This window comes from Narcine bancroftii, chromosome 1 (genome assembly GCF_036971445.1).
Source record: "Narcine bancroftii isolate sNarBan1 chromosome 1, sNarBan1.hap1, whole genome shotgun sequence".
Lineage (NCBI taxonomy): Eukaryota > Metazoa > Chordata > Chondrichthyes > Torpediniformes > Narcinidae > Narcine > Narcine bancroftii.
The window spans coordinates 117,663,747-117,688,355 of NC_091469.1; the positions used below are offsets into that span (position 1 = coordinate 117,663,747).

Below are 24,609 nucleotides of genomic sequence, written 5' to 3' on the forward strand. Positions count from 1 at the left end.
ACCAAGGAATGAAGATCTACCGGTACCAATGCATGAAGAGGGTGCACAAAATCAGTGAAGCGGTGCAGACTCGAAAGGCCAACATGGCCTGTTTCCGCCCCTTAAATGGTTTTATAGTTAATAAATCTTAATTGAGCTGCTTCATAATTTTAAAAATTAGGTAATTGCAAACTTCCCAAAGCATACTGCCAGATCAATTTATGCATCACTACTCTTGCTAATTTTCCTTTCAATAAAAATTCTCGTACTACTTTATTTAAAACTTGAATAAAGGATTTCGGAAGAGAACAAGGAATCGATTGAAACAAATATTGAATTCGCAGAAAAATATTCATCTTTATACAATTTACTCGACCTATTAAAATTAAAGGTAAATCTTTCCATTTAATCAAATCTGTTTTAATCTTTCTCATTAATGGTACACAATTTAAATGAAACAATGATTGAAAATTTACATAATCATTATCCCCAAGTTCTTAATTTTATCAGTCCATCAAAATTTACTAATTTGTCTAGATTGATCGTAATTTCCTTCAGAAATTGGTAGTATTTTTTATCCCAATTCACTTTATATCCAGATAAGTTACCATATAATTCTAAATAATTTTGCAAATAAATTAAAGATTGATCCAGATTAGTTAAATATATCAAAACATCATCAGCAAATAAATTAATCTTGTATTCATCCTGTCCAATCCTTATATCTGTAATATTCTCATTCTGCCTGATAGCCTAAGCTAACGGTTCAATGACCAACGCAAATAGGGCTGGAGACAAAGGACAACTTTGACGAGTTGAACACGCTAATTTAAAAAAGGAAGAAGTCTGAGCATTTGTCGCCACCCTTGCTACAGGATTATTATATAATGCCTTCACCCAACCAATAAATAAGAGTCCAAATTTATATTTCTCCAAAACTTTTAAAAATTCCATTGGACCCTATCAAAAGCTTTTTCAGCATCTAATGATACTACTATTGGTAGGTTGGGTTGCTGACGTGAAGCATTGATCAATGAAACCACTCTAAGAATATTATCTGAAGCATACCTATCTTTAATAAAACCAGCCTGGTCAGAATGTACTAATTGTGGTAAATACTTTGCTAATGTATTTACTAATAATTTCACTATTATTTTTAAAGCAATTGGTCGATAAGAAGAAACCTTCAAAGGGTCTCTGTCTTTTTTTGGTATAACTGTTATTATTGCACTCAAACACGAGTCTGGTAAAGCTCGTTCCTGAGTTACCTGATTAAGAACATCCATGAATACAGAGGACAGATCATCATAAAAAAAACTTAATAAAATTCAACAGTGAACCCATCATCTCCTGGTGACTTCCCATTAGACGTTGAATAACATCCTTTATTTCTAAATCCGTAAAAGGAGAATCCAATTTTCTCATATCCTCCTCCTTCAATATTGGTAAATTTAACTCTGACAAAAATGCTTCAATAGAAGCACTCCCTCAGAAGCATATAATTTCTGATAAAATGATAAAAATTGGTCATTCATTTCCTGAGGTTCAAAAGTAACTGAATTGTCCCTCCTCACAGCATTAATAATCCTTAAAGCTTGTTCATTTTTCAATTGCCATGCCAAAGCTTTATGTACTCTGTCCACGAACTCGTAATAACGTTGCTTATATCTTTGAATCAAACATTCAAATTGGTCAGTTTGCAATATAATGTCAAGCACAGAAAGTGAATCTGGCCTTATTCTTAATCCTCCACAGGCCAACTGGCTACAGCATCCTTTCTCAATGATGGCCATACACCCCCGCCTCCCCCAAAGCCCGACTCCCTGGGCCCAATTGGATTGATGAGTTACCGTGTGTTCTGCTGGGAGTGCACACCACCCTCAATGAAGACATGCCGGCATGATTGGCAGAGATGGTTCATGGTTCAGTTTTTGGGGACATTCACTTCTCGTCCATCTCTGACCTGGACATGCTTCAGCAACTTTAACATGGCTTCGCAGTTAGCAAACCTATTCCAAATAACTGGCATGGAACCCCTAAAAACCATGTGCCTCAACCTCTTCTCGATGCTGACTTTGTGGGTGTGTGCAGACTGGCCCTAGGAGCACCGCTGCAACTCAACATTGCCCCCCTCCCCCACCCTAATGTCCTGTGTAGACATTGGGGTGGCATTGCAACTGTTTAGTATGGACCGACTCAAGCCTGCATATCGTACTTTCCCCCATTCTTTGCCCCCAGCCCAGGCGACTAGGGCGTCCGCCAAAGGTGCATGCGGCCAGTTCATTTGTTTTGGGCGACGATTCTGGAGGGGTGGGATAGGGTATCGGCCGTGTAGCGGGCCGAGCAGCCGCAGGGCACGGTATAGCGAACATCCTTCACCTTTTCCTGGTCCACTCATCCAGTCCTACTTCTCCCGTCCCGTCCTGTCCTCACACCAACTCCCTCTCCTCGAGACTCTCAATCCAGCCCCATATTGACAAGACGAGTTCCCCCAGCAAATTGTGCGTTGCTCTTCTTCCTGGTGCCGATAATGAGAAGCCTCGGTCGTCTCAGGTACAAGACGAAAGGCCGCAGACACCGTGGTTGAAGTAGAAGCACCATGATGAGGGGAAAACTACTCAGCAGCTCCAACCCCTTGCAAGCTCCCTCTCGGGCCGGTTCCAGTGGCCTCTCCGTGTGGCTTCACTGCAGCCAAGAAGACGCTCCAGCCGAGGCCTCGCCGGTGACCTCCCCCTCCCCCTCAAGTGGCCGGACTCAACCCCACTTGGCTCCGTACCTGTCCGCTCGGCCGCTGTCCCGAGCCTGTTCAGGAGCACGCATCGCCGTAACCAGGCCGCCATCTTAGAATGTACCAACCCCTCCCCCCCCCCAACCCCGACCGGCAGATGAGCCACGTGAATTTTTTAAAAAAAGCATTTACAATTATTAACCCGTCTTCCATTAACGAAAAAATACAAACTGCGGGAGAAACGCGTAATTTCTCCCCCGAAATCAGGTTTGGGGGAAGGCGATGGGAAAGCCCCCCCCCCCCCCGCGGACATCCCGTTGGTATGGTCCGCGCGGAATGATGGCGGCGGCGGCGGTGGTGACGGCGGCGCGTGGCCTCCGTGGGCTCGTGCAGAACCTCCGGGGCTGCGGTGAGTACCGGGCGGGAGAAGGCATGGGCCCGCGGGATGAGCCCCCGTGGCGCTGGGCGGGAGGTGAAGCAGACCGTCGGCGTGCCCCGTCTGAGGGGAAGGAGCTGAACTTTTGGCTTATTATGCGTTTCGAACGAGATCGTTGGGGGCAAAGCACGAGGCGCCTTTCAATCAATTTCTCCCGTTCGCCTGGTCGTTTCCACACCTTCAATGGGCTCACTGATGCTCAGAGGTTCGAGTGAAAGGGGTCCTGCAGGAGGTCGTTCACAACAAGGGCTGGATTGTTCGCGAGTTGTGTTGAGGGAGTGTCGGGTTCGGTGGGGTTCACAGAGAGACCAGTCTGGACCCAGGGGCTTGCAACAGACAGCAATTAATAGAAGAGCATGGAAAAATCGAGGTGGGAAGAAAACGCACGCACGATTTATAAAAGAGCGTGGGAAAATGCGTGCACGATTTATAAAAGAGCGTGGGAAAATGCGTGCACGATTTATAAAGGTGCGTGGGAAAATGCATGCACGATTTATAAAGGAGCGTGGGAAAATGCGCACACGATTTATAAAAGAGCGTGGGAAAATGCGCGTACGATCTATAGGAGCGTGGGAAAATGTACGCATGATTTATAAAAGAGTGGGAAAATGTGCGCACGATTTATAAAGGAGTGTGGGAAAATGCGTGCAAAATTTAATGAAACATTGGCCCACGATTTATAATGAGAGAGTGGGAAACTGGAAACCAATAGGACAATGTTCAACAGTACACAATTACTAATTCACACAGGCGAAGCAGACATTCACACACTATAAGCAGGGGGGGGGGGGGGTTCTACACACCCTCCCGGACCCCTCATCATTGGGAGGCAGCTCTCCTACACAAGGTGCCCTGATCGTTGGGACTAGCGGCTCACTTGCAAGCATTGATACTGTGGCTCAGCTTCAGTACAGGGCACACCTTACCTACGACCCTTTCGTAGGTAAGCGTCGACCGCAACCGCGACTGGCATGGAGCAGTATCTGGTGCTATCACCGTGAGGCAGAGAGGGCGAATGTGTAATATTAGTAAAATTCTTCGCTGTCTGTAAGAAGTTTGTATGTTCTCCCCACGTCTGCATTGGTTTTCTCTGGGAGGCTCCAGTTTCTTCCCACTGTTCAAACGTACCTAGGATGTAGGTTACAGACAGCGAAGAATTTACTAACGTTACACAAAATTGCGTTTAGTCAACAACAACCTTGCACTCATTGTCGCCAAAACTAAGGAGCGGATTGTTGAGTTCAGGAAAGGAAAGACAGAAGATCATTGGGAAATCAGAGGTGCGGAGGGTGAGTAAATTTTAAGTTCTTGGGTGTCACTATCTCAAAGGATCTTTCCTGGACCCAATACACCCATGACATTGTGAAGAAAGCACCTCTAATTCCTCAGGAGTTTGTGGATGTTCGGTATGTCACCAGAAACCCTAGCAAATTTCTATAGAGGTGTGGTACAAAGTGTGCTGACCGGCTGCATCACTATCTCCATCTTGGGCCCAGACCCCGCATATTTTAAATAAAATACCATCTGATCCTTTAACCATCAGCAGTAGGATCGGGTGGTAGGACCTCAAGGACAAGCGCTGTGTTTTCACTGCTCGCTCTCCCGAGCTCCACACCATTGACAGCACCGCTGTTACAGAAACTCCAGCAGTGCCAACATTTTTATCATCAGCAGCCCATTAGTGGTATTAACTTTCCTTTTCACTTTAGGGGCAGCAACACACAGAATGCTGGAGGAACTCAGCAAGTCAGTCAATCTTCATAGAAGGCAATTGATGGTAACTTTTTTGTCCAAAACCCTTGATTCTTGATTAAAGATTTAGAATTGAAACATTAGCTATTTATTGTCTTCTATGGATCAGCCTGATACACTGAGTTTCTCCACTATTTTGTTCATTGCTCTCTCTTGTTTACCTTTTCAGTTTAGGTGCAGTAGTAAATTGGGATTGTGGCTATAACAATGAAAAGTGCTCCAATCAAATGATTAGAGAAACAGTTATCAGGCCTTTCATTGAAGCTGCCACAAGTTAGAGATAAAGTTTAGGGAATCAGAAAAAAAGAATAAAAGGGAATGTTTATGTTTGGATGATTTAAAACAGAAGACATTAAAAGACAGAAAATTATAAAACAAGACAAAGGTGATAAGTTAAGGGACACATAAAGAAATAAAAGATGAGGGGGTGTGGCCATGTAAAGGACTTAGACACGTGTTTTGATTGAGTTCTCCATGAAGAGTAATAAAAAGACGATTAAAACTTTAAAATTAAGAATTTTTTGCTTAAAGAAATGGATAAAACAACTACTAAGAAATCAAGGCAACTGAGAATAAAAAAAATTAAGTTTCTATGCAGCCAGGAACAGCGAGCAAAAGTCCGAAAGGGAGCTGCACAAAAGTGGTCTTGGGACTGGTGGATCCCGGCAGAGCTGGGGAGTCAGGACAAGAATTAAATATTATCCTGGAGAAGATGGAGAACTTGAGCAAACGATTTTTGGCATTGAAAATGTAGTGAGAGACATGACTGAAATTAAAGAAATCACTGAAGATTTAATGGAAAGAATGACCCAAGCAGAAACAGACTTGGTAAAAACACAAGATAAGGTAAAAGCTTTGGAGAAAGATGCAAAGCAATGGGAGTCGGACAGACAAGGTCTCCATGACCACATGGAGAACTTTAGCAGATGAAATAATATCTGAATTATTGGACTGAAATAAGGAACCAAGGGAAGAAAGCCGGTGAACTTCTTTGAATCATGGATCCTGTGAGTGCTGGGAGAAGACAAATTCAGAGAAAAACTGCATATGGAAAGGGCTTACCGGACCCAAGAGAGCAGGCGATCAGCGACCATGACCGGACTTGGTAAGACTTGAGCTACCGGGAACGGGAGACAATTCTGGGAGCAGAATATAAATACCCTAAGCAAAATTATTCTTCCCCTGAGATTGACCATTAAAAAAATTCTTTTTTTTTCAAGATTTTAGTCCTACTTTGATTAAGCAAAGGAAAGAGTTTGATGAAGTAAAAAGACAATAATGTTCCAAAAACATGAAATATTCGATGATATACCACGTGAAATAGCAGATGGGAATTGACAATTTTTCAAGACTAAGAACAAGGTGGAAGACTTCCTGTGAGGTTCATGAAAAGGCTAGGGCTGCCAGAGGAAGACTGAAGAATTTTTACCATGGAACTAAATAAAAGTTTTTTTTTTAAGAAACCGTTTTGTATCTATTGTTGAAAATAAATGTTATTGAAATATTCACGGAGAGCTCAGGAAAGAGAAAACTTGGAAAAAGTAGTAGCAAGTTGGAGTCTCTGTTTTGAATGGGTTAATTGCGCCTGGAGAGGAGCATCTATAAAAGATAGTGCTAAAGGGAGGGGTTCTTCTTCCTCGAGAGATTTTGTGGGCTTTTGGGGTTTCCTGTTTATGTCACCGTTAGGAAATATTAGAATAATGCAAGTGTCATCTATAAGGGCAGGGACATTGTATGTTTTTTTTAAAAGAGAAAGATCACTGCATTATTTGAACAACCAATAAGGTTTTAGTGTTAAACAATATTTGTTTGAAAATCAATATGGATAGAACACTAAAATTTATTAGTCTCAATGTTAATGAGATAAACGAAAAAGTGAAGAGGAGGTAGGTCTTGATACACATAAAAAAATTAAAGGAAGATATAGTCTTTCTTCAAGAAATGCATCTTACCAAATCAGAACATGTTAAATTAAAAAGGGGATGGGTGCCTCAAAATCAAGAGGTGTAGCAACTCTAATCAATAAAAAATATACCAATAATAATAGAAGAGACACAGTCCGACCAAGTCGGAATATTTGTAATGCCACATTGTAAAATTTACGCAGAATCATGGACATTCATGAATATCTATGCACCAAATTATGATGATGAAGCCTTTATGAAAGATTTTTTTTAAAAAGCAGAGGGAAGACAAAAATATATTGGTTGGAGGAGACTTCAATTTCTGTTTAGATCCAATAATGGATAAATCAGCCAGAACAGTGACAAGGGCAAAAGTTGCAAAAACTACATGATTAATATATGGAGGCAGCTTAACCCCATAGAAAGAGACAACTTGTTCTACCTAAGGGTATATGATTCGCATACAAGGATTGATTTGTTCTTCATGTCTGCCCAGTTAAAAAGTAGAGTGGTAAAAATGGAATATCTGGCAAGTCTTCTATCTGATCATTCACCATTAACTTTAACTATTTCAATTAATGGAAAAACAAAAAAAAATGTATACAGATGGCATCTCAATGCCATACTGTTGAAAAGGAAGGTCTTTTGTGAGTTTATTAAGAGACAGATAGAACATTTTGTGAAACCAATCTTTCATCTACTTTTAATATCTTTTTAATATGGGATACGCTTAAAGCTTATCTAGGAGAACAAATTATTTCCTATACAAAAAATCCTAAGAGAGAGTATGTTACAGAACTAGATGGCTTAAAGCAGGGGTAGCCAACCTTTTGATTTTTATTTTTTAATTTAGACACACAGCATAGTAGCAGGCCATTTCTGCGCAGGAGTACGTACTGGAGGTGTAGATCAATTGGGGAGCATGGACCTATGGGCTAAAATGGCCTGTAACAGTGCTGTATGTCTAAATTAAATTTTGAAAATTAAAAGTTTGGCCACCCCTGGTCTCGAGAAAGATATCATGAAATTGTATAAAGAAAAATATAAACTGTTTGAGAATAAAAAAATGAAATATAACACATTATAAACTTTTAGAACGGGGGAAAAATGTTAAGGACTAAACAAAAGTATTATGAATTATGGGAATGGGCGCATAAAGCCTTATCTTGGCAGTTAAAGGCAGAGGAGTCATTCAGAATGATAAATGCAATAAAAACAGAGACCAATATTATAACAATATTATACAAAACTATATAAATCAGAACTATTAGGAGATGAAAATGAGATGGTTGAATTTTTAACAAATGTTGAACTTCCAAAATTAGAAGACAGAGAACAAATTGATTTAGGCGCCTCCTTCACGAGAGAAAAAATTGAGAACGCTGTGGGTAATTTACAAGCTAACAAATCTCTGGGGGAGGATAGCTTTCCTCCCAAGTTCTACAAACAATTTAAAGACATTGATACCTCTTATGATGAATGGCAGTGGAGACCCAGACCCTCCTGGAATCTTTCTCAACTGCTATAATTACAGTTCTACCGAAGAAAAGTAGAGACCCAGTAAAAACTTCATTTTAAGACCTAAATGCAGATTACAAAATATTGGCAAAAGCATTAGCTGATAGACTGGGACAATATCTACCAAAAGTAATACATATTGATCGGGTGGGATTTGTCAAAGGAAAACACTCTTCAAATAGTCTGTGTAGACTATTTAATATAATACACATGACAAAATCAATGTTGAATCTAAGCATAACCATTGCTCTAGAAGCAGAAAAAGCATTCACTCGATTAGTATGGACTTTCTTATTTAAAATGTTGGAAAAATTTGGTACAGGCAGAAACTTTATAAACTGGATTAGAACTCTACCATAAACCACAAGCCAAAATTATAACTAACAATTAGATGTCAGTGGTTTTTCCCTTGAATAGGTCAAGTAGACAGGGGTGCCCTCTGTCCCTGCTGCTTTTTAACCTAGTGTGACAGAGTATATAGAGGTGTTTGGGAGATAAATTGGGAAAGGTTTATTAGAGCAGGTCACACACAAACACTTTAAAACAGAATATTTGCAAGAGTGCTCAGAGACTCATAATGGACTGTTATTTGCAAAAGGCAACAAATGTAACAACATACAGTGGCAGCTTTGTCTGGAAAACAGAACTGTCTGGAAGGTCATGTGATCTTTGCAGGCAGAGAGCAGAAAAAAACCAGGCTTTGCTCTCAAAGTTGAAGGGAGTGAGAGAGAGGAGAGAGACACAGACATTGATTCCAGAGGGACAAGCTGGCAAGCTTTGGAAGACGGCCTGGTAAAGGAGAGGACTGGCTGTCTGGTGTTTCCCTTGGAATAGGAGAAACAGAAAGGAACTCTGTGGTGACCTGAAAGAAAAAGGTTGTCATCTGGAGAACCCCAAAGGTGGCAAGTTCCATCAGCAAGACCCTGGAGTGGCTGATAAAAAAGGAGTCAGTTATGGGTGTCCTGGAACAAGAAAAACTCTCTCTCTGAAAACCAACAATAACCCTTCTGAGTGGTAACCATTTACCTGTTAAGCACCAAAGCCTGGTGAACTTAATTAATGTTAACTTCTGTGCAGAGTACAAGCATTGCCTGCAACCAGTGAGATTGGACTGTGAACCAAAGAACTTTGCTGAACTTAACACACACATTAAACACATGTGTGCTTAGAATTAGTAGTGGGTAAAGTAGGTTAAGTGAGTCGACAGAGATAAGTTAAAGTTTGATTCTATTTTCATGTTCAAAGATAATTAAAAGCAACTTTTGTTTAAGTAACCCTTTGTCATTGGTGTATATCTATTGCTGCTGGGATTCTGGACTCGTAACACTAGCTATTGAGCCACTGGCGGAGATTATAAGGAGAGATCCGGACATTAAAGGCTTCAAAGTTGGACAAGAAGAACATAAAATTAGTTATTTGCTGATGATGTCAGACATGGCTGAATCCTTGATAAAATTACAAACAACATTAGAAGAATTTGGAAGAATATCAGGTTATAAAATAAATATGGACAAAAGTGAGATAATGTCATTGAAAATTTTTAATTATGAAAGCTATCAAAAAGGTAGTAGATTTAAATGGAAGATGGATGGAATCAAATATTTAGGAATAATTACAGATAACTTAAAAGTATTTATATAAATTTAATTACACTCCTCTGTTCGAGAAAGATTTACAGAAATGGAAAGACCTACTGATTAGTGAGAAGATTAAATTGTATTAAAATGAAGGTGATGCCAAGGTTACAGTATATTTTTCAATTTGCCTATTACATTACCTAAAAATTTCTTTACATTATTGAATAATTATGTACGGCAATTCCTATGGAATAACAAAGTGCAGAGAATTTCATTGGAAAAGCTAACATGGGACTATAAGTTGGGAGGACTTAGACTTCCAGACTTTGAGAAATATTATTTATCTGCACAAGCCAGATTTTTTATCATCCTTTTTTGAAGAAGACAATATCCCTTCTTGGATAAAAATGGGAATAAATTCAATAAAAGAAGAAACAGTGAAGGACTTTATTTATAAATGCAATGTTGTTAATAACAAAAAAGATGGATAACTATTAAAACATATGATTAGAATATGGCCAGAAATTAATGACTATTGGAAAAAAAGCAGGTATATCATTAAGAAAACCATTTTGTAAAAATGTACTGCTGCCCATGAATCTAGATAATCTTGAATTCATGGTATGATAAAGGAATAAGATATATCAAGGATCTCATGTCTTTTGAACAATCAAGAAATGGATATGGAGTGCCTAATAGGACTTTTTTTTGTTTCCTCCTGCTAAGATCATTCTTAGAGAAAAATGGGGGTCAAGTTTGGCCCCACTTGAAATTAGTGAAATGGAGTTTGCTGGGGAATACACCTAAATTTATAACTAATATATACCTTGCTCTCCAAAATGAAAGTTTGAAAGCAGGTTTACAGAGATTGAGAGAAAGAGAGATGGGAGTCAGATCTAGGTGTTGCAACAATGGAAAGTTGTTGGTCTGATTGGTGTTTGGATAGCATGACATCAATTATAAATGCAAGATACGGATAATATACAATATACCATAATTTCAACACCAATTATATCTCACACCACAGAAGCTAAATAAATCAAAATCTGAAATATGTTTTAGGCGTGGGATAGAAAGAGGAACATTCTTGCATGCTATGTGGTCATGTGTGAAGGTGAGACCTTTCTGGCAGTGATATAAGCCCAGAGGACCCCAAAACCCAGCTGCAATAGATATTCACTAAGACAAATGGTTACTTAAACAAAAGATGCTTTTAATTATCTTTTAACATGAAAACAGAATCACACTTTAACTTATCACTATTGACTTAACTAATCTAACTTCACCCCCTTCTAATTCTAAGCACACGTGTATGTAATGAGTGTGTAAGTTCAGAAAAGTTCTTTAGTTCACATTCTAATCTCACTTCTCATTCCTCCAAGTTCACTGGTTGCAGGCAATTCTTATAGTGTACACAGAATTTAACATTTATAAAGTTCACCAGGCTTTGGTGCTTGAAAGGTAAATAGTTACCGCTCAGGTAGGTTCTTGTTGGTTTTCAGAGAGATTTGTTGTTCCAGGATACCCACAACTGATTCCTTTTTAATCAGCCTCTTCAGTGGCTTGCTGACGAAACTTGCCCCCTCAGGGTTCTCTTTCTTTCAGGTCACCACAGAGTGCCTTTGTGTTTCTCCTTTTTCAAGTGAACTAATCTCTCTCTCTCTCTCAGAGAAAAGCCTGTTGGACTCTCTCTCTGTTTGCAAAACCACATGACCCTCTTAGAACAGCAAGCAACCCTCCCAGACTGAATGTGGCTCCAACAAGTTCTTTCATCTGTTGCCTTTTTGTAAACAACAATCCATTAGTGAAATCTCTTGGGCACTCTCCAAAGCTTCTGCAAAGGTTCTGGGGCCGATATGTCTAGCATTAGCAGAGCTCCAGTACTTTAAATAAGATCTGTTTTAAAATGTTTGTATGTGACCAACAATAAAAACCCTGCCACAATTTATCTCCCAAAAATATATCTATATTCTGACACAGCAGGATATTACTGAAATATTAACAATAACCTTGTAAAGCAATCCGGAGCTTGATCTTTTGGGCAATTTTATTGAAATAAGTAATAAACTTATTTGTTAAAATAGCCTTAGCAATGGCTAAAAAATGCCATAGAGGGCAGTCTGACTCCGCCCTACATATAGCACGATGGACTGCTGAGATGAATAGTTGCATACCTGTGGGTATGCAATTACCTACAACTTAAAGAACAAATATGACATTTATTAATATATGGCAGCCATATTTGGGTGATATAGTGGCCCAATTATAATGATAAATATAATAATAAAAAGGATAATAATGAATGCTGCTAAAGTATGAATCCATGTGACTTCCCCATATAAAATTCTTGTACAAATGTGAGTCTTGACAGTGTGTGTGCGGATATATTCTGTGAAAGGGAGGTGGGGAGGAGATGTTTTTTGAAAAGAAAAAGTTTATATATAGGTTTTCTGTGTATATGGAAAAAAAATAAAAAAATATTTATAAAAAATAAATAAGATGAAATGAAAACAAACACTGGAAGAACAAATCTTTGGGAAGGAAAACAATTAACGGTTCAGATCAAGGACCCTTTATCAAATTTTTTTAAAAAGTAAAAATTGATGCTTCACAGAATGGGAAGAGATGAGGGGAAGATCTTTTTATTATCCATTTGAAAGCACTGGAAGCCAATGCCCAGTTTTGGTTGCAGAATACTGAAAAAATTCTCAGCACAGTTAGAGAAGCAGTTCGCACAATGCTTTTATAGTGCAGATTGTGTTAAAATCTGGTGCTGTTTGTAAGGAGTTTGTTCAATCTCCCCACGTCTATGTAGATTTCCTCTGGGTGCTCCAGTTTCCTCCCACCCTTCAAAACATATGGGGTTGTATGTTAATTGGGCGGAATGGCCTATTTCCGTGGACTGTCTAGAAAAAATTACTGATGCTAAACTGCATGTATGTCTTCCCAATAATTCCTTCAAATCATACATCTGAATAATGCACATGATGTTTGTGACAGCACAGTATCAGCTAAATTTGTGTAAATTGCTTGAAGGTATGTCTTTCTTATTTCCACAAACAGAGCATTAAGCATTTTCAATGGAAGTTCGAAGCACAATCTTCTCCTCTTGAGCACGAATTTTGTTTCAGCTTTAATTGTAGTCAGAATCTCCAGTGTTTGGAAGGGATGTAACACAACGAAAAAAAGGCATATTTTTATGGGCCCAGAGGACCCCAAAACCCAGCAGCAATAGAAATTTACCAAGACAAACGGTTAGTTAAACAAAAGTTGCTTTTATTTATCTTTAAACATGAAAACAGAATCAAACTTTAACTTAGTATTAACTTATCCAAACTTAACTCCCTTCTAATTCTAAGTGCACGTGTATGTAATGTGTATACAAGTTCAAAAAAAGTTCTTTAATTCACAGTCCAATCTCACTTCCCACTCCTCCAAGTTCATTGGCTGCAGGCAATTCTTATACTGTGCACAGAATTTAACATTTATGAAGTTCACCAGGCTTTGGTGCTTGAAAGGTCAATGGTTATTGCTCAGAAGGTTCTTGTCAGTTTTCAGAGAGAGGTTTGTTGCTTGTTGGACACCCACAACTGATTCCTTCTGATCAGCCACTTCAGTGTCTTGCCGAAGAAACTTGCCCCATCAGGTTTCCCATCAGGGTTTCAGGTCATCAGAGAGTTCCTTTTTGTTTCCATTATTTCAAGTAAAACATTATGCAGCCAGCCATCTCCTCTTGTATGGACCACAAGGGTTTTGACCAGGCTGAACTAAGAACTCTCAACTCAGCTTCAAAATGGGGTTTTTCCACAAGCTTGTCAGCTTGTCCTGTTCCAGTCCCAGCTGCTGCTGCTGAACTGTAGAACTGAATTCTCTCTCTCTCTCTCTCTCTCTCTTAATCTTCCGAGTTCGTTCATCTGTTGTTTTCCAAAACAATAATTCATTACTCCACAGCATGTCCAATTAACACCTACTTGTGAAGTCCTTATAGGCATCCTTCGAAGTTTTTGCAAAGGCACCCGAAGCCTGGACTGACTGGGTTGAGCAGAGCTCTGGCATTTTCAATGAGATCTGCTTTGAAGTGTTTGTATGTGACCTACACTTTAAAAAAAAAGCCTACCACAATTTATCTCCTTTAAAACATATTTATTTACAATATAAAATATAACAATCTGTCACAATATGAAAATAAAGTTAATGCAGGATCCAGCAAAGCAATATGGAACTGGATACGGGAGGAGCAGTTTCCCTGATGCCAAGAACAATGAAGGAGCGCCTACTACCATACGCAAAGATCCTAAAAACAGACACGGTTTTAAAAACCGTTACTGGAGAGGAAATACAAGTCTTCAGAAAGTGCAAAGTACCCATTAACAGACTAACCTGTTGCCTCTCTATATTGTGAATTCAGAGGGGCCAGCATTGCTTGGTTGCAATTGGTTAAGCAACCTTCAAGTGAAACGTTTGAAATGTTACGGAAAAGTATTAGAAAAACGTTTGGGAAAAATAAAGGGGGTACGAGCAAAATGAAACAATCATACAATGGACATCAGAAGCAGCAGAAATAAATCAAAGCCAATTGGATCAACTTTCGATCACAGCAAAAGGGATCAGTAAGGAAACCCTGAAAGTGTGATATTGTTTTACACGTAAAACCTGAAGCAGAACCCAAGATTTTCAAACCTAGAGCTGAACTTTTGCAATAAAAGAAAAACTCGAATGTGAACTCAATAGACTTAAAGAAGAAGGAATATTAGAAAAAATCCAGTACCCCAAATGGGCCACCCCAATCATGCCCGTGTGCAAGGCCAAAGGAGTAATGTGTATCTGCAGTGATTACAAAGTGACCATCAATCTAGCATTGCTAATTCCAGAACATCCCATTCCAAAAGCTGAAGAACTATTTCAAACGTTAAATGGAGGACAAAAGTTCATGAAACTGGACCTATCAGAAGCCTACCAACAGGTGGAGCTAGACTATGACTCCTGGAAATAAGTAACCATAAACACACATTTAGGGTTATTTACATAAATGGTCAAGTGATATGGAATATCAGTAGCACCAGCCATATTCCAAGCAATTATGGACAAGTTGCTACACTGACTCGGAGTGGGCTGCTACCTGGACGACATCAGAACACCTAATTACCCTAGATATCATTCTGAACCGACTACATCAAGCAAATGTCCATGTACAACAAGACAAGTGTGTATTCATGGCACCGTCTATGACCTATTTAGGTTTCACCATCAATCAAGAAGGGGTACAGATGGACAACAAAGGGTCGGAAGCAGTACTAAGAGCTCCTTACCCGACCAACAAAATGGAACTACAATCATTTTTGGGTCTGGTAAACCATTATTGCCGGCACATTTCAAACATGTCAATGTTATGTAATCCCCTAAATGAACTGCTAAACCAAATCAAAATGATACTGGAATGCAAAAACCAAACAAGCCATTGATGAATTGAAAACGCTTCTAACAAGCAGTAACCATGTCTTAATCCATTACATTCCTTTTTTTTAAACTTTATTTATTTGTTCAAAAAAACAAATAATATATGACATATACAGCAATTAAACATGAACATGAACATTTTTTATATATAAAAAAAGAAAAGAAAGCGAAACCCCCCTCCCCCTTCAGCCAACTCTCCTAAGGAGAGCCATAAAAAAAGAAAAAAGAAAGGATATTTTTTAAAAAGTTAAATATACATATTAAAATCTAATCAATATAAATTGAAATGTAAATATTCTGAATATAACAGCCACTTATTAATAAAAAATATATAATTATCATGCAAAACATACGTAATTTTTTCCATTATTAAACATTATTTCATCTCATTATGCCATCTATTAATATCAATCATATTTGTATCTTTCCACGTACTAGCAATACATTTTTTCGCTACAGATAAAGCTAAATATACAAAAGCAAGCTGAAACTTACTTAATCCCAAGCCTTTCAGTGGTTGCAAACTACCCAATAAAAATACTGTTGGATCTAAAACTATTTTAATCTTATACAGATATTCTAAAAATGATTGAATTTTCTTCCAAAGGGATAGTATATGTATACATGACCAAACAGCATGAAAAAAAGTTCCAACTGTATCACCACATCTAAAACACAAATCTGATTCATTAAAACCATATTTTTTAAATTTTTCAGGTGTCAAATATAATTGATGTAAAAAATCCATTACATTCGTGACAAATAACTGACACTACCATTTGAGGTATCACCTGTGGGATTGGGGGCCATACTGTCACAGAAAACAGAAAAAGAAGAGCATATGCCTCCCGATCACTAACCGCTTGTGAGTGGAACTAAGCTCAATTAAAAAGAGAAGGACTAGCAATCGTCTTCGGATAAAGAGATTTCACCAGTATCTATACGGTCGAAAATTTACGCTGGTTACAGACAAACCACTGAGTCTAATATTGGGATCTAAAAAAGGAATACCAATGGTAGCAGCAGTCCGAATTCAAAGGCGGGCGAAGCTATTGGTAGCATACGATTTTGATTTAAAACATAATCCAGCGTTACAGAATAACCACGCAGATGCCCTCTCCTGCTTACCACTCCCAGATACGGAGCAAAATGAAACAATTGTACAATGGACATCAGAAGCAGCAGAAATAAATCAAAGCCAATTGGATCAACTTTCGATCACAGCAAAAAGGATCAGTAAGGAAACCCTGAAAGTGTGATATTGTCCAGAGTTTTCTATTTCACAAACAATGACTGGCCAGAAGATCAGGAAATGTCAGAGGAAATGAAACCCTATTATACCAGACATGGTGAACTATCGATCTAAGAAGGATGCCTACTATGGGGAACCAGGACTGTCATTCCCAAGAAGTGGCAGCAAGATGTCCTGGCTGAACTACACAATAACCAGGGATAGTGCGGATGAAAGCACAAGCCAGGGTGCACGTCTGGTGGCCTTCCATAGGGGAAGATATTGAGCACACAGTCAGAATATACAGCACTTGCCAGGATACACAACCCAAAGCACCTTAGACAGAAGCAAACCCATGGAAATGGCCATCACAACCATGGCATCTGATCCACATAGGCTTGCGGGACCATTCATGAGAGAGAATTTCCTGATAGTAGTCGACGCACACTCCAAATGGCCAATTGTAATCCACATGAGGAAAACAATTGCAGGTCAGACCATTGAAAAACTCAGAGGAGTTTTCACATCATATGGATTACCCATTAAACTTGTTTTTGACAACGGTCCACAATTGGTATCAACAGAATTTAAAGCTTTCATGCGTAATAACAACATTCACCACATGCCGCCTGCGCCAAATCATCCAAGAACAAACGGAGAAGCAGAATGTTTCATACAAACTTTCAAGAAACCCATGAAGATGAGACAAAATTTACACTCATCATTGTCCAATAAAATTGCTGATTTCATGCTGAGTTACCAAAATACACCACACTCAACCACCAAAAGAATACCCGCAGAACTGATGTTTGGGAGAAATTTAAGGACCAGACTGTTGGCAATATGTTGAAACATCAGCCTCAGATTGCAATAAACAACTTCTGCTAACGAAGATCTGAAATCAAATGAAGTGGGTGAACCAGTTTTGGTGCAAGACTACCGCGTCACAGAGGTCCATGGGTATGGGGAATAATCCTGAAAAAAACAGCCCATACTCTTATCACATTCTAGTGGGGGATATGATATGGAAAAGGCACATTGACCAACTAATGACACCCAAAGCTGGGGCAGATGGTGTGCAAAGTGAGAGGCCTACCCAACTACCAGCAGAAGCATCTCCACCACACACCAACATGCAAGGAGAGGTGCCGAAACCACCAACTGAAAAAATAACATCAAGAGGGGCACGTCAATCCAGGGACCAGGCATGCAGCCCTCGTGATTTTCTCACCCCAACTCCAAAAAGTCTGTCAAGATCATCTTTTCCACTGCCCAGTTATATCCTAACCGATGAACTGGAACAGACCATGCCTAGAGCTCCTTTACAACAAAAAATTCTGACTGATGCCATCTCACTCCATAGATCCAAACAAAACACACACCCACCAGAACGATTTAAAGATTGGCATGTTTGTTGGGGGAGGAGGAAGAATGTTGGATATGACACCATCACGTGTATGTGATGATGTGGGGAACTGATTTATATATGCATGCTTGTAGTTCTCCGTGTTAGTATGTAGTTTAGTAAAGTAATGAATCAACCTACTACCGGTCTTTGGTTGTCATTTATTACTACGGGAGCTCCAAACATAGCAGGTTAAAGCATTATAGGGGATATAATGCTCAACAGTGAAAAGAAGTATAACTTAGTGATGGGCATGAGTACTTAAGACACTAGAAATCTAAAATAAAACAGTAACATTTATAAAAATTGTAAATAAATTCTGTAAAAAATATTTGGGGGAATAAAAGCAATGTGGTAAAATCCCCGTTATCCGGAATTCAAGCACCCAGCAAAAAAAGTGGAAAATAAATAGGTAAAAAATACAAGTTTAAAATTGCCGCTCTTCTCATTGTTAGTTCACCAATCCACACAACTCAGAATCTTAAGAAAACCAGCAAATTCACTTAACCAGCATCTACCAATCCCCATAGGTGCCAGATGCCAGGGATTAACCTGAACAGTATTTATGAGTTTATTAAGAGCATGAATTAATTAAAAATGCAGTGGTTTTGTCACAAGTTGGACAACCTGATATTTTAAGATAGTTTACTGAAAAAAACTTGGGGAAAGTTTAATGAAATAAATTACTTGTAATGTTAAGCAGATGGTTTATTAGTATAACCAAATGTATTCCATCAATTTGCATTTAATATTTACAGCAAGACGATATTTACTCTCAGACAATGTGATACGTTTGCTGGAGTTCCAACAGAAGAAGGTTGCACTTGCAAATCAGTTACATGTTAGTAGAGGTAAGCTATGCTATTCTGTGTTTGAAAAGATTTTAAGATTTAAAATTTGGAAATTGTGATTGGGTATAGATTGAATGTGAAATAGATTTGCTCATAAGTGAGATACTTGTTAAAAAGGCACTTTAGCTGAGTTACTGTTTTATTCTTCGACTGTTTTCCACCTTTGTGTTTCTGTAAGTAGAGAATCTAGCTAGGCCAGATTAACAATGTGATTCAGTTGATATTTACCAAATTAAACTGCTTTAAGAGCATTTGCACTTCAACTTTGTTGATCCATCTTTTTCATAATTTCCCATTCATTACAATGGGCACTCCAGCAAAGTGACAAAGGAGAGACTTTCCTATTGCTTCTGTCCTGATAGTTCCTTTAGACTTCCATGTTTGTAAATGTTCAGTAATGTCAGATCAAGATTAAGCTGATGGTGTCTTACTAACAGTCAACTGAAGCCATTTGGTTGAGGTACAGTACAAACTAGCTGGGGCTGGTAGCCACTCTGAGATGTAATCCTGACAAGGGTTACTACTTTCAGAAGATTGGTGAAAATTTGTAAGGGGTAGAAATGGATTAGCACCTATTCCAGGGAAGGACAGGTGCGGCTCTTCCATTAGATGGATACGCAGAACACTAAATCACAAAAACAGACTCTTTGGCCCATCTAGTTTCTGCCAAATTATTATTCCACCCCTTCCCGTGAAATTGCAATCTGGCCATGCCCCTCCATACCCCTCTCATCCATGTACCTCTCCAATCTTCTCTGAAAAGTCAAAATTCGATCTGCATCTACAATCTTCACTGACAATCTCTGAGTGCAGTTCCCCCTAATGTTCCCCTTAAACATTTCATCTTTCACCCTTAACCCATGACTTCTAGTTCTTGTCTCACCCAATCTCAATGGTAAACTGCTCATTAACCATATGAGACTATCATATGTACAAAGCAAAAAATATTTATTTTTTATTTGTATTGGTCAAATATTTGTCCTGCATATGTATTGTTTGTCTGTATGTGTGTTATGTCTGGTTGTGCATCTGCATGTTTTTACATCGAGGGCCGGAGAACACTGTTTCGTCAGGTCGTACTTGTACAATTAGATGACAGTAAACATACGCTAACCATTGCCACCCTAACCGTATATCCCTCATGATTTTGTATACTTCTATCAAATCTACCCCATTCTCTGATGTTCAAATGAATAAAGTCCTAACCCATTCAACCCTTTTCTATAATTCAGCTTCTCAAGTCCCAGCAACATCTTTGTAAATTTTTCTCATCTTTCAATCTTATTGATGCCTTTTCTGTTGGAGGGTGATCAAAACTGTACATAATACTCTTAAGTTGGCCTCAGCAATGTTTTAAACAACTTAAGATAACATCTCATCTCCTGTACTTAATTTTTTGATCTATGAAGACAAATACTCTCTTTATGACCCTATCTGTTATGCCACTTTCAAAGAATTATATATTTGTTTACCCATATCCCTCTGTTCTACTACCCTCCACAGTTCCCTTCCATTTACATTGCAAGTCCTACTTTGGTTTGTCTCCCAAAATGCAATACCTCATACATATTTATTAAATTCCATCTGCCATTTTGAAGCCCATTTTTCCAGCTAGTCCAGATCCCACTAAATTTTAAAAGCCTTCCTCACTGTCCATGACACCCTTGATCTGAATGTCATCTACATATTGGCTAATCCAATTTACCATATCATTGATATAGATAACAAACAACAACAGCCCCAGCATTAATCCCTGAGGCATCCCTGTCTCCATTTCTTTGACATTACAGCGCACAGAAGGAATTTTTTAATTGATAAGTATCCCTCGAGAGATATGAAAATGCAACTTTTCACATGAAATGTTGATATGTTTATTTTCCTCTAATTTATATATCTGATATTCAAAGAAATGTCTGTCACATACAGAAATTAGTGGGTAATAATAAGGCTAAAGTTAGGCATTTGTGCATTCCAATTAGATTACAATTTTTTTAAAATAAGCAATTTCAATGAAATATTCAGAGGAAAATTGATACCCTTTATTAGAGTTAAAATGAAAGGACCATCTACCATTAAAAAAAACCTTATATGAGCATGCATTATGCAACTTAGTAAAAAAAGGATGAGGCCCCCATTTTTCATGACCATAAAATTCTCTTCAGCTAGATAATGTCTTCAAATGTAGTAAAATTCATGAAATCGTGAAAGCTAAACTCTTGAATTTCACCCAACTACATTGATGAATTGAAAATGCCTAACTATAATCTGTGGGTTTATAGATCCATTGCCTTGGTGACAAAAGAGCAAGTATCCATTTATTAAATGCTAAAGATGTATTTGTTTTGCATATCATGTAGTTCTCTAATGTATTTCAACTTGCTTTTCATATTAGAAAATTCATTTAATTTTACAGATCAATATTTCAAAACTATTAAGGAAAAATTAGAAAAGAATGAGTTAATCCTCAAGGATGATTTAAAAATGTTGTTACATTTGTGCCAAACACCAGCAGATGTTGAAGTAGCAAAGGATGTAATTTACAGGTAGGCTTCTAAAATGTTAAACATAATTTTACCAGAATTGTGAATTACCTGCATAAAGTGAATTCTTTCTTTTTCATTGGCATTTGAACATCCTCATTAGGACAGTCATTTTTATTATTTCATCATTTTTAAAGCCATAAATTTCTCCAGTGTAAATAGAGTTTAAAGTTAAAAATTTGCAGTGATTGGAAGGTAAAATTATTTTCACTGATACTGCTTGATCTAGTCTTTGGCATTTTATTTCAGATTTTCTGCATCTGCAGTATTTTACTTAAAACCATAGAACATTACAGCATAGAAACAGGCTCTTATAGTCTGTGTCGAACTGTTATTCTGCTTAATCCCATTGATCTGCACGCAGTCCATAGCCCTCCATATCCCTCTTATCCATATATCCGTCCAAATTCTTCTTAAATATTAAAATTGAGCCTGCATTCACCACTTCAGCTGGCAGCACATTCTACAGTCCCAGCACTTTCTTTGTGAAGAGGTTACCACTAATGTTTCTCCTAAACTTTTTCTCTTTCACCCTTAACCCATGTCCTCTGGTTTGTATCTCACCTACCCACAGTGGAAAAAGCCTACCTACATTTACTCTGTCTATACCCTTCATAATTGTAAATACTTCCATCAAATCTCCCTTCATTCTTCTACGCATCAGGAAATAAAGCCTAACCTGCTTAACCTTTCCCTGGAACTCAGTACCTGAAGTCTGGGCAACATCCTAGTAAATTTTCTATGCACTCTTTCAATCTTACTGATATATTTCTTGTAGTTAGGTGACCAAAACTGCTCACAATACTCCAGATTTGGCCTCACCAATCTCTAGGTCAACTTCACCATAACATCCCAACTCCTATAATCAATACTTTGATTTATGAAGACCAATATGCCAAAAAGCTCTCTTCACAGCCCTATCTACCTATGATGCCACTTTCAGGAAAGTATATTTCTGTATTCTCAGATCCCTCTGTTTTACCACACTCCATTTACCATGTATGTCCTTCCATGGTTTGTCCTTCCAAAAAGTCACATGTCACCCTTGTCTGCATTAAATTCCATCTGCCATATTTCAGCCCATTTTTCCAGCTGGTCCAGATCCCTCTATAAGCTTTGAAAGCCTTCCTCGCTGTCCACAACACCTTCAAACTTAGTGTCATCTGCAAACCTGTTGTTCCAATTTACCACATTATCATTCAGATCATTGATATAGATCCCTAAGGCACACCACTAGTCACAGGCCTCCAGTCTGATAAGTAATTAACCACCACTACTCTCTGACTTCTCCCGTCCAGCCATTGTTAAATTCAGTTCATGAATACCAAGTGTCTGAACCTTACTGACAAATCTCCCACTTGGGACCTTGTCAAAGACCTTACTAAAGTCCATGTAGACAACGTCCACAGCCTTTCCTTCATCATCTTTCCTGGTAACCTCCTCAAAAAAACTTTAAAAATGGGTTGTTCACGACCTACCACAACAAAGCCATATTGACTATCCCTAATGCAAATAATTGTATATCTGATCTCTTAGAACATCTTCCAATAATCTAGGCTCACCAGCCTATAATTTCCAGAGTTACATTTGGAGTATTTTTTAAACAATGGAACAACATGAACTACCATTCAATCCTCCGGCATTACACCTGTGGCTAAGGACATTTTAAATATTTCTCCTAGAGCCCCTGCAATTTCTACACTAGTCTTCCTCAAGGTCTGAGGGAATATCTTGTCAGGCCCTGGGGATTTATCTACCCTTATAACCCTAACACCTCCTCCTCTTTAATCTGTATAGGTTCCCTAATCTCACTGCTTGTTTTCCTTACTTCCCTTGACTGTGTGCCATTTTCCGGTACAAATACTAATGCAAAATACCCATTTAAGATCACTCCATCTCTTCTGGCTCCATACTTAGCCAATCACTCTGATCTTTGAGGGGACCAACTTTGTTCCTTACTATCACTTTGCTCTTAATATACCTGTACAAACCCTTAGGATTTTCCTTCACCTTGTTTGCCAAAGCAATCTCATGTCTTCTTATTTTCTTTCTTAAGGTTTTTCTTGTATTTTTTTTATACTCTTTTTGTTAAAATAAAGTTAATTCTTCATCTTTCATTTCACAGATGCTGCATTCAAATAGTTTTATTTATACTTGCTTTATATAATAGTTTTCCAGGCTTGTTAATTTATATTGAACAATCACTGTTGTTGGTTGAAATTAATTTTAACACATAGAAATACAAGAGTTGTCCAGCAGCCCCACAAGTAATCTTGATCTCCTCAATTTTAGGTTATAAAAATTAATTCTACATAATGAAACAAAAAAGTCACAAAAGAAAAATAAATTGAGCTCACTTCACCAGAAAGCAAGCAATTGCTTCCAAAGCTCAAATGGAAACCAGAAAAAAAGTCAGTCTTTCTCCTTGCTGTCTTTAAATAAACATCCACTTCCAACTACATCTACAGGCTTAAATCACAGCTTCCAGATCACAAAACATGGTCCACAGCTGTGTGCCAACAAAGACTTCCAAGTCACCCTTTAATGCAAGCTGGCAAGAAGAATTAACACTATAACAATCGATCTGTAAGCTTTCAATGTTTTCGGAACCCTGCTGAGGATACTTGGACAAGCTCCAGTTTATGTTGGCTCGAGCCCACGGTAATCCTTCAGACTGACCCATTTCTTTGAGATGCCTTCCATACTTCAGCCCAGTCCTCTGCAAATGCTGAGGCTGTTGCCTCTCAGTGTTAATGTTCTGGGATTTTGAAACTTTTGACTTTCTCTTCTATTAGAAAAACATGAGTTAGAGGTCAGGAAGCAGGAGTGGTTTGTTGAACACTTTCTAAACTCTGACCCTTACCCTCCCCTCCCGTCCTCAACCTTTACAATGTTGAAGGTGATAATTTAACTATAAAAGTACTAAAGATGCAATAAGCATAAATAAAAGGCTGAATTTAAGGTATATTGGACAGTTTATTTCCCAACAGCACATGAAAAGAGATGATGGATTACCTTTTGGGCAGTTGATAGGAATTGATCAGTAAATTAATGGCCCGAGAGGGTTTAAAAATTAAATGGGAATTAACAATACAGCAATGGAGGCCTTTTAGCCCTTTGTGCTTCTATGGTTTTGAAGGATCTGCTCATCTGATCCTACTGTTCTTTTCTTTTTCACAGTCCTGTAATTCTTTTCCCCATTCCTTAATCAAAGTTACTTAAATGCCCATT

General features: G+C 38.4%; 2 protein-coding genes across 2 annotated transcripts in view; one reads left to right on the forward strand and one right to left on the reverse strand.

The window, feature by feature from the left end:
* mrps27 (mitochondrial ribosomal protein S27) overlaps nt 1-2,862 on the reverse strand; it is a 130,110-nt gene extending 127,248 nt beyond the window's left edge. The window contains exon 1 of the mRNA XM_069936790.1: nt 2,756-2,862. Coding sequence (XP_069792891.1) covers nt 2,756-2,819 — 64 coding nt within the window. The 5' untranslated portion in view covers nt 2,820-2,862. The remainder of the gene's footprint in view (nt 1-2,755) is intronic.
* A 164-nt stretch (nt 2,863-3,026) lies between these two features.
* The window catches only part of ptcd2 (pentatricopeptide repeat domain 2), a 56,233-nt gene continuing 34,650 nt past the window's right edge, over nt 3,027-24,609 (forward strand). Inside the window, exons 1-3 of the mRNA XM_069936794.1 lie at nt 3,027-3,116; nt 18,746-18,838; nt 21,252-21,381. Of these exons, the coding sequence (XP_069792895.1) occupies nt 3,044-3,116; nt 18,746-18,838; nt 21,252-21,381 (296 nt within the window). The 5' untranslated portion in view covers nt 3,027-3,043. The remainder of the gene's footprint in view (nt 3,117-18,745; nt 18,839-21,251; nt 21,382-24,609) is intronic.